At 49.4% G+C, this 14821-nt stretch overlaps 1 protein-coding gene across 2 annotated transcripts in view; it reads left to right on the forward strand.

Annotated features, from left to right (window-relative positions):
- The window catches only part of PROSER1 (proline and serine rich 1), a 140237-nt gene that overhangs the window by 108514 nt on the left and 16902 nt on the right, over positions 1-14821 (forward strand). Inside the window, exons 12-15 of one of the 2 annotated variants that reach the window (XM_075337309.1) lie at positions 4556-4699; positions 11342-11431; positions 12374-12418; positions 12972-14589. In XM_075337309.1, the coding sequence (XP_075193424.1) occupies positions 4556-4699; positions 11342-11431; positions 12374-12418; positions 12972-14589 (1897 nt within the window). The remainder of the gene's footprint in view (positions 1-4555; positions 4700-11341; positions 11432-12373; positions 12419-12971; positions 14590-14821) is intronic. The other variant, XM_075337310.1, reaches the window with a different exon arrangement.

A 14821-nucleotide genomic window follows, 5' to 3' on the forward strand; every position in this document is an offset into this window, starting at 1 on the left:
GTAAGTAACAAAATTCCCTTCATCTCGTCCATCAACCAGGTGTTAGATCTATCTCCCCCGCCTCCACCTATAGAGGAGTCGGCTTCTCAGCAGGAGAAACACCAGTTTCGGTTCCCCAAACGTACACGGAGTGCGTCTTTCGACCACTCTAACTTCAAGGATGCTGTCCAGAAACCCAGAGCGGTTCCGGACAAGCGCTTTACTAAGCGCCTTGCTGACACACGTTACCCCTTCCCCTCTGACGTTGTTAAGGGTTGGGCTCAGTGTCCCAAGGTGGATCCTCCAGTCTCTAGATTGGCGGCTAGTTCTGTGGTATCGGTTGCAGATGGCTCATCGCTAAAAGATGCCACTGACAGGCAGATAGAGCTCCTGGTGAAATCCATCTATGAAGCCACGGGCGCGTCCTTTGCCCCGGCTTTTGCAGCCGTGTGGGCACTCCAAGCTATCTCGGCTTGTCTAACCGAGATTAATGCGGTCACACGTACTTCTGCTCCGCAGGTTGCGTCTTTGACTTCTCAGGCGTCGGCGTTTTCTTCATACGCCATGAAGGCAGTCCTAGACTCTGCTAGCCGTACAGCGGTCGCATCCGCTAATTCTGTGGCAGTCCGCAGAGCCATGTGGCTGCGCGAATGGAAGGCAGACTCGGCTTCCAAGAGATTCCTAACCGGTTTGCCGTTTTCTGGCGACCGATTGTTTGGAGAACGATTGGATGAGTGGATGAGAGGGAAAAGACTCCTCCTTACCCCAGTCCAGACCGAAGCGACCTCAGCAACGTAAGATACAATCGAGGTTTCGGTCCTTTCGCCCCCCGCCAAGTCCCAATCCTCTTCGTCCAATAGGCCAGAGAAAGGTCAGAGGAACTCCTACGCGTGGCGGTCTAAGTCACGCCCCCAAAAGGCTGCCGGAGACACTGCCTCCAAGGCGGCCTCCTCATGACTCTTGGCATTCCCGAACCGCATCCTCGGTCGGTGGCAGGCTCTCCCTCTTTTGCGACACCTGGTGGCCACATGTTCAAGACCGATGGGTGAGAGACATTCTGTCTCACGGTTACAGGATAGAGTTCAGCTCTCGTCCTCCAACTCGTTTCTTCACAACCTCCCCCCCCCCTGCTCGGGCCGACGCACTTCTTCAGGCAGTGGCCGCTCTGAAGACAGAAGGAGTTGTGATTCCCGTCCCCCCTCAGGAACAGGGGCGCGGCTTTTACTCCAACTTGTTCGTGGTGCCAATGAAGGACGGTTCATTCCGTCCCGTTCTGGACCTCATACTGATCAACAGACATGTGAGCACCAGACGGTTTAGGATGGAATCTCTCCGCTCGGTCATCGCTTCGATGTCACAGGGAGACTTTCTCGCATCGATCGACATCAAAGATGCTTATCTCCATGTGCCGATCGCACCCGAACATCAACGCTTCTTGCGTTTCGCCATAGGGGACGAACACCTTCAGTTCGTGGCATTGCCTTCGGCTTGGCGACAGCCCCACGGGTTTTCACCAAAGTCATGGCATCCGTTGTGGCGGTCCTACATGAGGCGCCTCATGCACTTCCTAGGGAAGATGGTGGCAGCGATGGAGGCAGTGCCCTTCGCGCAATTTCATCTACGCCCACTCCAATGGGACATTCTCCACAAGTGGGACAAGAGATCGACTTCCCTCGACAAGAATGTCTCTCTTTCCCTGGCAACCAAGACGTCTCTTCAGTGGTGGCTTCTTCCCACTTCGCTATCGCAGGGAAAATCCTTCCTGCCCCCAACCTGGGCTGTGGTCACCACGGACGCGAGCCTGTCAGGGTGGGGAGCAGTGTTTCTCCACCACAGGGCTCAGGGGACCTGGACTCCGAGGGAGTCTTCCCTTCAGATCAATGTTCTGGAGATAAGGGCAGTGTATCTAGCCCTATTGGCGTTCCATCAGTGGCTGGAGGGCAGGCAGATCCGTATCCAGTCGGACAACGCCACTGCAGTCGCCTACATCAATCACCAGGGCGGCACTCGCAGTCGTCAAGCCTTCCAGGAAGTACGGCGAATTCTGCAGTGGGTGGAAGCCACAGCATCCACCATCTCCGCAGTTCACAGAGCTCTGGCGGCGGATGCATAAGTACAGGATTGGTCGCAGTTTCAACTGCCTTATGTGTTTCCTCCTCTGGCGATGCTACCCAGAGTATTACGCAAGATCAGGTCCGACTGCCGCCGCGCCATTCTCGTCGCTCCAGACTGGCCAAGGCGGTCGTGGTACCCGGATCTGTGGCATCTCACGGTGGGTCAACCGTGGGCCCTTCCAGACCGCACAGACTTGCTGTCACAAGGGCCGTTTCTCCATCTGAATTCTGCGGCCCTCAACCTGACTGTGTGGCCATTGAGTCCTGGCTCCTAGCATCGTTAAGGTTATCTCAGGATGTCATTGCCACTATGAGACAAGCCAGGAAACCGACGTCCGCCAAGATCGATTACAGGACTTGGCGGATATTCTTGTCCTGGTGCTTTGTGAATGGGTTTACTCCCTGGCCTTTTGCCTTACCCATTTTTCTTTCCTTCCTTCAATCTGGAATGGACAAAGGTTTGTCACTAAGCTCTCTCAAGGGACAAGTATCGGCGCTCTCAGTATTTTTTCAAAGGCGCCTGGCCAGGCTCCCGCAGGTCCGCACGTTCCTGCAAGGAGTATGCCACATAGTCCCACCTTACAAGCGCCCACTAGAGCCCTGGGACCTTTTACAGGGTGCTAACGGCTCTTCAGAAACCACCTTTCGAGCCGCTGCGAGATGTCTCCTTATCACGTCTTTCGCAGAAGGTGGCATTTCTAGTGGCAGTTACATCACTCCAAAGAGTGTCGGATCTTGCAGCGCTGTCATGCAAAGCCCCCTTCCTGGTTTTTCACCAGGATAAGGTGGTTCTGCGTCCTGTTCCGGAATTTCTCCCTAAGGTGGTATCTCCTTTTCATCCAATCAGGATATCACCTTACCTTCTTTTTGCCCTAATCCAATTCACCGATGTGAAAAGGATTTGCACTCATTAGATCTAGTGAGAGCACTCCGGTACTACGTGTCTCGGACAGCGCCCCTGCGCCGTTCAGATGCACTCTTTGTACTTGTCGCCGGTCAGCGTAAGGGTTCGCAGGCTTCCAAGTCAACCTTGGCTCGGTGGATCAAGGAACCGATTCTTGAAGCTTACCGTTCTTCGGGGCTTCCGCTTCCTTCGGGGCTGAAAGCCCATTCTACCAGAGCCGTGGGTGCGTCCTGGGCATTGCGGCATCGGGCGACGGCTCAGCAGCTGTGTCAGGCAGCTACCTGGTCTAGCCTGCACACTTTCACGAAACATTATCAGGTGCATACCTATGCTTCGGCAGATGCCAGTCTAGGTAGGCGAGTCCTTCAGGCGGCGGTTGCCCACCTGTAAGAGGGAGCCGTGTCGGCTCTATTATCGAGGTATTCTTTTACCCACCCAGGGACTGCTTTTGGACGTCCCAATTGTCTGGGTCTCCCAATGGAGCGACAAAGAAGGGAATTTTGTTTACTTACCGTAAATTCCTTTTCTTCTAGCTCCAATTGGGAGACCCAGCACCCGCCCCTGTTCCCTTCGGGCTGTTGTTCAATTGTTTCTTTGGTTTCAGTTCTCCGAACATCCTTCGGATTGAATTTACCTTAGACCAATTTATAAGTTTCCTCCTTCCTGCTCTTGCTCCAAAACTGAGGAGCCCGTGAGGCACGGGAGGGTGTATAGGCAGAGGGGAGGGGTTACACTTTTTAAAGTGTAATACTTTGTGTGGCCTCCGGAGGCAGAAGCTATACACCCAATTGTCTGGGTCTCCCAATTGGAGCTAGAAGAAAAGGAATTTACGGTAAGTAAACAAAATTCCCTTCTTTTTTTGGATGATGGATTGAACAATGTGAGATGTTCAGAACTGTTTTTTGGGGTTTTTTTTTTTATAACCTAACCCTGCTTTACTCTTCTCCACAACTTTATCCCTGACCTGTCTGGTGTGTTCCTTGGTTTTCATGATGCAGTTTGATCCCTAATGTTCTCAAACAAACCTGTGAGTCCTTCACATAACAGCTGCAGGTATACTGAGAATACATTACCCACGGGGGGGGAGACTCAATGTACCAATTAAGCGACTTAGGGCAATTGGTATCAGGAAGGATTCTTGCTGATCCGAAAGGTGTCATCTTTTTACTGTATTTTTTTTTTTGTCCCTTTTTACGTCTGTGATCTTTTTGGATTGCTGGATATCCCTTTATTTTGTAGAAAATACCTGTGGACAAATTCCCTTTAGAGTAGTGTTTGATGGTGTCAGTATTGTGCAAATAGTGTGAATGATCATTTATGATCCAGTCCTGCATGTTCCAATCCTAATGGTGACGTCCCCTTGTGCATGCTCCTCACACGGCAGGACAACGAGGCAGGGGGAAGGCAAACCTCTATCAGTCCATTGTGGGGGAACTTGATGCAAAACTATATTTAAAAAAAAAAAAAAAAAAAAATGTATTCCAGTTTACTTTCTAGACGGCAGAGCGTAACTTGTGTCGGGGCTCTGTTTTGTTCTTCTTGCTTTTCTATCTTTTAGATTGCTATGGGAAGACAGTGGCGGTAAAGAAGGAGCAGTCAACCTTAAATACCGCTGGAGAAGGCCAAAGTGTATCTGAAGGGGGAGGGGCGACAAGCCTTAGCACCAGTTGTCGCGATTGGGCTAAGACAAACGAGAATAACAGTAACTAACTATTTTTCTGTTTTCTGCAAATGATGATTTTTGCACAGTGCCACAAGCCGCCCCTCACTGCATGTACAGGAGAGAAATGCTACCAGACTGGCCAGTCATATCATGATCATTCTTTTTTTTGTTTTAATTTTTTTATTTTTTTAATTTTTATTTATTAGGGCGGTCAGTCTTCAAGTTTTCCTTGTACGGCGTTATTGAAATCGGATTGACGTGCCTTTGATATATAGCAAAAATAATTGTCAAGAATATATTTAGGGTTAAAACGGCAAAGTGTCTTTTTTTTTTTTTTTTTTTTTTTTTTTTTTTTTTAAAAAAACAGAAAAACAGATTTAAAATCTTTTGGATTACTGCTTAGGTTCCAGTTTAGCAGCAGTAGGCGAACCTGCGCAATGGCAACCATATGTAATGTTATACAATGCTGTGAAAGTGGCCGATTGCTGGGGAGCACTGATGGCTCACAATCCTCCTCAGATGGCATTATAATCGGAGAGCGCACAGTTAGGCCCCTTTCAGACGTCCGTGTTTAATCAGGTGCAAGCCACTTGCATCGGTATGTCATGCGTGTGTCACACGTGTGACATCTGTGTTTACATACATGTGACAGGTATCGGCGAAAACACCGGCCTTTTAAATAAAAAGATTTTCTATAATCACCTGTATCCAGCGCTGTTTTCCTTGCTCTGCTGCCTCCCGCTTCTGACCCCCGCTCATTATATTCATTATTCATTCCACTTCGGAGCTGGAAGCCAGAGCATCACGGGGACAGCATCACCGGGTACACCATCACGAGGGCAGGTGAGTATTCAGCAAGCAGTGTGTGTGCAGCGACATCAAGGAGGTCATTGGAGTTCCCTGATGACACCCCCGCGACACCCGCGCTACAGCAGGTGTCACCATGGTGACTTCACGGGTTCATCAGAGTTCATTGGGAACTCCAATGTCCTCCTGGATGTCACTGCGCACACACTGCTTGCTGGATACTCACCTGCCCTCGTGATGCTGTACCCGGCAATGCTGTGCCCGCGATGCTCTGGCTTCCAGCTCCTCAGTGCAGTGAATAATTAATGAATACAATGAGCGGGGGTCAGGAGCGGGAGGCAGCAGAGCAAGGAAAACAGCGCTGGGTACAGGTGAGTATAGAAAATCTTTTTATTTAAAAGGCCCGTGTTTTCTCCGGTACGTGTCACACTGACTGCCCGTGTGACATCACTGCTGCCGGAGAAAAAACAGACATGTCTCCGTGTGTGCGTGTCGGGCCAAGAGGGGTCACACAGTCTGTGTGAGTAACAGCAGAGAATAACATGGGTACGTGTGGCATCCATGTTAAAAACGGATGTCCCACGTACCTGAAACACAGACGTCTGAAAGAGACCTTAGAGCCAGAGGAGCAATAGTAAATTGTCAAGAAGGAGCATACTGCCCGCATACAGGAGGCTGAGATGCAGGGGAAGTACGCGCTCTTGTAGAAGATTAGACAACCCTTATATTGATCACTTGCATTCTGATGTTGGAGGCATTGTCCAGTTATGACTGTGGCCTTCTTCACCCAGTGGTTTTTTTGCTGTGCAGAAAAATGTCTTTTCTAGCACCAATGAAATGAATGAGATTTCTAAATCTCCTACACCTGCTGCTTAGTTTTTCCTTGCAGATTTGAGCTTAGGGGGATGTGCACACGTAGTAGATTTGTGTGCAGATTTTCTGTACACAAAACTGCATGTTTTGGCAGGAAAAAGGCCGCAGAAAAGAAACGCACATTTTTTGTGTTGTCACTGTTTTGTTTTTTTATTTTTTTTTCTTCTTCTTTCTAGCATTTTTACTTCATGTTGCTTGCGGGGGTTCCTGCACTGTACCCCAGCGATCGCAATGTTACAGCTGGGACCCAGGTCTCACTGCCCTGTGTAGTACCCACGCCGCTTCCGGCAGTTTAACCCCCTGAATGCTGCGATCAATCGTGATGCAGCATTCAAGTGGCAGGGAGAGGATCGCTTACCTCTCCCTGGAGATCGGGTCTCTGTAATGTGATCACCCGATCGCTGCCATGACAACCCTGGGTCGTCACAATGACGATCCCGGGTTACTGGGCTACAGAGAGCATGCCGGATGCATGGTGTGTGAAGTGACATGTCAGTGCTATGAGTGCAGTACTTACGTATAATCCACTGCAGTGTTCGAGCTCTAACACTGCAGTGGATTATATCAGACACAGGAAAAAACTCAGTAAGGCTGCTTTCACACTACGTTATTTTAACATGCGTCCTGAACGTTTTTTTAACACAAAAACGGATCTAGTGCAAATGCGTTTTCATTTCAATGCATTTGCAATGGACTCGCGTCAACATGCGTTTGGGTGCGTTATAGTGAGGATCCAGTGACTTGCAGTTTTTAACTTTTTTCAAAAACGCTACTTGTAGCGTTTTTGAGCTGCGTCCAAATACTGCAAATTGCTGGATCCTGACTATACTGCACGCAAACGCATGTGAACCCTGGCATGCTGATAGACAGGATCCTGCTTGCTCTACTGAGCATGCCCAGAAACCAGCCTGGTGTGATCAGTCTCTCTCTCCCCCTCCCTCTCTCCCCCTCCCGCTCTCCCCCTCCCGCTCTCCCCCTCCCGCTCTCCCCCTCCCGCTCTCCCCCTCCCGCTCTCCCCCTCCCGCTCTCCCCCTCCCGCTCTCCCCCTCCCGCTCTCCCCCTCCCGCTCTCCCCCTCCCGCTCTCCCCCTCCCGCTCTCCCCCTCCCGCTCTCCCCCTCCCGCTCTCCCCCTCCCGCTCTCCCCCTCCCGCTCTCCCCCTCCCGCTCTCCCCCTCCCGCTCTCCCCCTCCCGCTCTCCCCCTCCCGCTCTCCCCCTCCCGCTCTCCCCCTCCCGCTCTCCCCCTCCCGCTCTCCCCCTCCCGCTCTCCCCCTCCCGCTCTCCCCCTCCCGCTCTCCCCCTCCCGCTCTCCCCCTCCCGCTCTCCCCCTCCCGCTCTCCCCCTCCCGCTCTCCCCCTCCCGCTCTCCCCCTCCCTCTCTCCCCCTCCCTCTCTCCCCCTCCCGCTCTCCCCCTCCCTCTCTCCCCCTCCCTCTCTCCCCCTCCCTCTCTCCCCCTCCCTCTCTCCCCCTCCCTCTCTCCCCCTCCCTCTCTTCTCTCTCCCCCGCCTGAGAGCTGCGGAGGCTCGTAACCTAGGTAAATATCGGGTAACTTGCTTGGATACCCGATGTTTATCTTGGTTACGTGTGCAGGGAGCCCGGCTCCTAGCAGCTGCAGGAGGTCGTAACCAAGGTAAAAATATCGGTTATCCAAGCAAGTTACCCGATGTTTACCTTGGTTACGTGTGCAGGGAGCCCGGCTCCTAGCAGCTGCAGACGCTTCTAACCAAGGTAAATATCGGGTAACTTGCTTGGATACCCGATGTTTACCTTGGTTACGTGTGCAGGGAGCCCGGCTCCTAGCAGCTGCAGACGCTCCTAACCAAGGTAAATATCGGGTAACTTGCTTGGATACCCGATGTTTACCTTGGCTACGTGTGCAGGGAGCCCGGCTCCTAGCAGCTGCAGACGCTTGTAACCAAGGTAAATATCGGGTATCCAAGCAAGTTACCTGATGTTTACCTTGGTTACGAGCCTCCGCAGCTGTCAGATGCCGGCTCCCAGTCTGTCACGTTCAGTTCCCCTCACTCCCGATCACATGACTCCAATGCCCGCCCATAAACTTCAAGTGACATGATCCTGCAAAATAACACATGCGTTTGCATGCGTTTTTCTTTGTAAAAAACAGGATCCACTTTTACAGCAAAAAAACGTTCATGACGCATGTTCAAAAAACGTAGTGTGAAAGCAGCCTAAGGATTGACATGCTGCAGATTTTTATCTGCACCAAATCTGCAAGTAATAAAACCTACAACATGTGCAGAGCAAGTCCGATTCTTATGCACTTTGCTGGGATGCGTGTTTCCTTCCAGGATTGATTAAAATAAGCAAGGAGAAAAACAGCGTGGGCACACAGCCTAAAAGAGATTTTTTTTCTTCAAATCCGCAGCATGCCAAGTTTTTTCAGATGCATGAGAATAAAACTTCAAGTAAATGCATCAAAAACGCCCATGAAGGTTCCAAAGCATTTTCTGTAACTACTAATCATGCGCATGTGCCCTATGGTTGACCTTGTACTGATGGAAAGTTTGAGCCCGTGCAGGTCACCGAACATGTATTTTTGTTTTTATAAAAACAGTTACATTTGTATTGTTAGAAAACGTGTTTTTTTTTGTTTTTTTTTTTATCTTTATTTCTAGTTTTGAGCATACGTTCACACAAGGGAAATCGTGTACATTGAACCTCACCCACAGTCTTATTTTCTTCATATTGTTTTTCTTCATTTCCTTCTTTTCTTTATTTTTTTCTACTCTTCTTTTTCAACTCCTTTTTTTGTTGATCTTTATCTGACATTCATCAAGGAAATGTGTGTGATCTTCGCAGCCATCACATCAGTGATTAGAGGGATTACACCATTCATTAAAGCTGGTGTCACACATAACGACGACGACAACGACGTCGCTGCTACGTCACCATTTTCTGTGACGTTGCAGCGACGTCCCGTCGCTGTCGCTGTGTGTGACATCCAGCAACGACCTGGCCCCTGCTGTGAGGTCGCCGGTCGTTGCTGAATGTCCAGCTTCATTTTTTGGTCGTCACTCTCCCGCTGTGACACACACATCGCTGTGTGTGACAGCGAGAGAGCGACGAAAGAAGCGATCAGGAGCCGGCACTGGCAGCTGCGGTAAGCTGTAACCAGCGTAAACATCGGGTAACCAAGGGAAGACCTTTCCCTGGTTACCCGATGTTTACGCTGGTTACCAGCCTCCGCTCTTGCTGCCAGCGCCGGCTCCTGCACTGTGACATGTGGCTGCAGTACGCATCGGGTAATTAACCCGATGTATACTGTAGCAAGGAGAGCAAGGAGCCAGCGCTAAGCAGTGCGCGCGGCTCCCTGCTCTCTGCACTGTGACATGAAGCTGCAGCACACATCGGGTTAATTAACCCGATGTGTGCTGCAGGAGAGCAAGGAGCCAGCGCTAAGCGCGGCTCCCTGCTCTCTGAACTGTGACATGTAGCTGCAGCACACATCGGGTTAATTAACCCGATGTGTGCTGCAGGAGATCAAGGAGCCAGCGCTAAGCGCGGCTCCCTGCTCTCTGCACATGTAGCACAGCGACGTTATGATCGCTGCTTCTGCTGTGTTTGACAGCTAAGCAGCGATCATAACAGCGACTTACAAGGTCGCTGTTACGTCACCGAAAATGGTGACGTAACAGCGACGTCGTTGTCGCTGTCGTTTAGTGTGACACCAGCTTTATATTCCATGGTGGGGGCAGAATTTTCTGTTCCAACCTTTGCATGAATCTGCGGAGCACCCAAAAATGCATGCGTTTCTGCAGATGTTGCGTCCATCACCAATAGGCTGTGTTCACACAGGGCTTTTTTGGTAAGTTTTTGCTGCGTTTTTTAGCTGCAGATTTGTCTTGGTTTTATGCATATCCATGCTAATAAAAAACTGCTTTTTACAGTCCCAGCAAAGTCTGAGATTTCTGAAATCTCATGCACACACACACAAACACCTGCAGATTTCTTCCTGACTGTTCTGTCAAATACCTGTGTTTTTGTGGCAGATTTCAAAGTATGAGCATATCAATTCTTTGCAGCGTTTTTGCTATGTTTTTTCATTGACACAACCCATTTTGTAGAGAAAATGCACCAAAAACGCCACTAAAAAACGCATTAAATCTGCACCAAAAACGCAGATGACTCAAATGAGATTTCCTGCCACAAGATCAGGTTTTGGTCAGGAAAAAAAAAACTTGCCAAAAAAGTCCTGTGTGAACATAGCCTTGGGCTGTAATTTTGCAGACCAGTCACATTTTGCAATTTGCAGGCGTAACCAGCATCTCCTGCACCCGTCCACCAGGCGGATGAGCAGACGGAGCTGCCTATGATTTCATGCACTAGATGCTATTTTTTGAAGACCCAGGCTAGCAATGATCCATGTGCTGTCCATTGCACACACAGACAGCACATCGACCGGAAATACGGCTTCATTCACACTCTGCTTATCTCATCCGTCAGGTCATGGCCTATTCTCATCCATTTGTATATTAGACTTGGGCGCTCCAGCATATGGGGATCCGTCAAAAACGAATGAAAAATTGATCTACATCCGATTTTAATCTGTTTCTAATGGCTCCATTGTTAAGTGTCAGAAGAAAAGGGTTCTGACCATTTACCTCCCTCGTTTTCTAAACATGGAGGCAGAGTGGGTGACTCTGGACAAAACTGATCCTTTTTTTAATGGATGTAAAAACAGAAATGGAAGTGTGAATGTAACTGGAGGCCGAATTAACCTGTGAATTTAAGGCTCCATCACAGATTTTGCCAATAGAAAAAGATACCCGGCAGGCTATGCTATTTTAGTCTAACGTGACGGACAACATAGGGCTGCGTCTGCAGCGCTGATGTCTATGTGATGGGTCCAGCACAGCCATCATTTTTGTTTTTGTAGTTCTATGGCAGAACAGAAATGATCTCCGCTGTGAATCCAGCCTAATTCCTTAACACTAACACTTAGCTGATTTTTAACGTCTTCCGTTTGCCTTTTCCCTGTGCAGGCGCCTATGTCAATGGGGCCCTCGCTGCCAACATAACTCCTGGATCTTTACCTCCTCCTTATTCATCCAATCCAGCTACGCTAGTATCAGGTAAGATTAGCGGGGTATTTTCTAAAAGTATGATGTAAGAGAAATTGAACTACAAATTAATAGGATTTGTTTTATGAGCACTCGGGAAATCAATACAGAACACACACTTAGGGGTACTTTGCACGCTGCGACATCGCAAGCCGATGCTGCGATGTCGAGCGCGATAGTCCTCGCCCCCGTCGCAGCAGCGATATCTTGTGATTGCTGCCGTAGCGAACATTATCGCTACGGCAGCTTCACATGCACTCACCTGTCCTGCGACGTCGCTCTGGCCGGCGATCCGCCTCCTTCCTAAGGGGGCGGGTCGTGAGGCATCACAGCGACGTCACACGGCAGGCGGCCAATAGAAGCGGAGGGGCGGAGATTAGCAGGATGTAAACATCTCGCCCACCTCCGTCCTTCCGCATTGCAGGCGGGATGCAGGTAGATGTTCCTCGCTCCTGCGGCTTCACACACAGCGATGCGTGCGGCCGCAGGAACGACGAACAACTTCGTACCTGTCGCTGCACCGGCATTATGGAAATGATGATACGATAATGACGCTTTTGCGCTCGTTAATCGTATCAAAAAGGATTTGCACACTACGATATCGTCTGCGACGCCGGATGTGCGTCACTTTCGATTTGACCCCACCGACATCGCACCTGCGATGTCGTAGTGTGCAAAGCCCGCCTTAGTATGGTGTACTCCAAAGAATTCTCCTTTATTAGTACATGTGACCAGTTTATATAGGGTCACAAAGGAAAAGCCCCCTCTGAACTATGAACCAATAACAGCAGTAGAGAGTGAACAGAAATGTGAATCTTCCCCTCCCATCTGTTCTAGCTGAACCCTATGACATCATTAGCTATTAGACAAGATGGACATTAGAGGAACAAAATTAAATCTATTCTCTCACATTGTGTTCTGTATAATAAACTAATTGTGCCCGTGATTTTGTAGGAACTGAGGATTCTGCGGCTCAAGGAAAATCTACACCCAATCAAGGTAAGGAAAGTCGTAAATGCTTGGAACATTTGTCATGACACCTCCTCTATGAATGTTTAAAGGGGTTGTCCAGTACCTTTCCTTACGATAAGACCTTAAGGGGCGGGGCCTCATACAACAGAAAAATGTTGCTTCCTGGTATCAGCTATGTTGTCTGAGGCCCCGCCCCTTCTGGTCACATGGGTATGACCTCAGCAGAGCTCCTTCTAGCCACTTAGTAAAACACTTCTATAATGTAATTAGAATAAATAACAGGGGGAGGAACAACAGGCAGGGGGGCAGGAATCACTATGAAAACCCACCCCAGCTATCAGCTGATCGGCAGCTGCTGCCAGTCAAAAAGCTGCTTATTTTCCCAACTTTACTAGCTTGTGTTTCTAAAACATTACATCCTAGCTGACAACTAAAGGTAAGTATAGACTCAGCCTGACAGGGCCAGTATAGCACTGATCTTTAGGTTATACAGGAAAATCCTGGTGATTGGTGCGCTTTACAGCCTTACGTGTATTATTTTTTTTTTTTTACTAAATATACTTTTGTCTACTTTTCCTAGCTGCTGCTGCTCCATCGAATCCTCTTGCTTCTCCACATGGGAACAGTTCCTCTGCTCCCCCAACACCAGCTGTGACACCTGGCCCGGCTTCTACTGCTTCTCCTGCTAAAGCATCAAACCCGCCATCCACTCCTACGACTCCACTTTCTGGAATGAACATGTCTACTCCTCTATCAGCATTTCCAGGGCAATGTCCTTCCTCTATGGCATCTCCTAAACCATCTACTCCCACTCCAACAGTGATTAAAAGTGTTCAGATGTCCTCTGGCACACCCATACCGGCAGTGAGCACTCCTTCTACACCCAGCCCCATAGTATTCCCTGGTCTTCCACCTGCTGCCATTCCAACCCTGCCAAGTTCCTCCACGCCCTGTGGTATTCCTGGGCCCTATGACGCAATGTCATCCTTGTCACTTCCAGGACTTCCATTTTCCGCCACATCTTCTACATCCACCGTTAGCAATGCTATGATGCCATCTATATTTGCTGGTCTCCCATTGCCCTTGAATCCTACTTTCCAGGGTATGGCTAGCCCAACACTATCTGATCTCGCTGGAGCCACTGGACAAATCGGCAATCCTCTGCTGTCTATTTTAAAAGGATTTTTAACTGATCCAGTATTAATGAATTCGCCCTCGTTGCCTCCGTCTGGACTGTTGTCATTATCAGGTCTTCCAAATGTGGAATCGGTCTCCTCAGTAAACAAGTCTTTTACGCCTCCTTGTTCAACCCCCACACCTCAGAGGACGGCCACTCCCGGAACATCTATATTTTCAGGCTCCTCTTCGCCATCATTGTCAAATCCCATTTCCACATCTGCATCAGTGCCAGGACAGCGTATGTTGGCCACCCCATCTCCTCTTAGTTGTGCATCCACTTCCCTGCCCGAACAAAGTATTTCCTCTTCACCATCCGCAAGTAATATCTTGGCCAAAACTGAACCTGCTAGTCCATCACCTTCTGCTTTCAAGGGACCATCGCGTTCAGCTACACCTTCTCATGGATCATTAGGGTTACCCCAAGTGCTAGGCCATGTCTTTCCATCAGGACCAAGCCTGGCTAATTCAATGAACCCAGCGTTGTCAGGGCTTGGCTCACTGAATGGAAATCTCGGCAGCCCGAACCTGTCGTCTTTAGCTTTGGGCACCTCTACAGTTTTCCCTGCATTTTCCTCATTGTCCAATGGATCTCCATTTGCGGGTAGCCCAGGTCTTACTCCATCTCTTCCAATGCTAACAGCTGCCAACACGGTTGCTACTGCAACGCCACCCTTAACATCAGCTGTGTTCCCCGGTCTCTCAGCACCCGCTGCTGCGGCAGCAGCCGTTGCTTCACAGTTTCCATTAAACCTATCCACTGCAGTTCCTTCATTGTTTCCCGTTCCACAGGGACCTTTGGTCCCATCCAATCCTGCTTTTCCTGGATTTCCAGTTTCTGGCACACCATCAGTAAACTCCGCTCTACCTGGTCTCCCACCCTTCCCTGGACTGCAGCCTCCCTCTACCATGTCAGCAGTTCCTCCGGTGCCGGCTTCTGCTCCATCTCCAGCATCTGTTCTACCAGGATTCGCCTCAGCTTTCAGTTCGAACTTTAACTCTGCCCTCGTGGGTCAAGCCGGGTTAGTAATATTACAGCTTTTTTTATATTATTTGTGCTATTCTGTTATGTAGACATGTTTGCATATTGCTTCTCCATGCAATTTATGGGGCATTTGTCGTCAGAAAATGGCTAATTCTCTAAATCATATTCTTGGTTTAAGCACTTTTTCTTATTTGCTATCTCTGTTGAAAAGAAATAACTAAATTGCCAGTTAAGCCTAATACCAGACTCATACTTCCAGTTTTGACTTT

Source organism: Anomaloglossus baeobatrachus, chromosome 2 (assembly GCF_048569485.1).
Source record: "Anomaloglossus baeobatrachus isolate aAnoBae1 chromosome 2, aAnoBae1.hap1, whole genome shotgun sequence".
Classification (NCBI taxonomy): Eukaryota; Metazoa; Chordata; class Amphibia; order Anura; family Aromobatidae; genus Anomaloglossus; species Anomaloglossus baeobatrachus.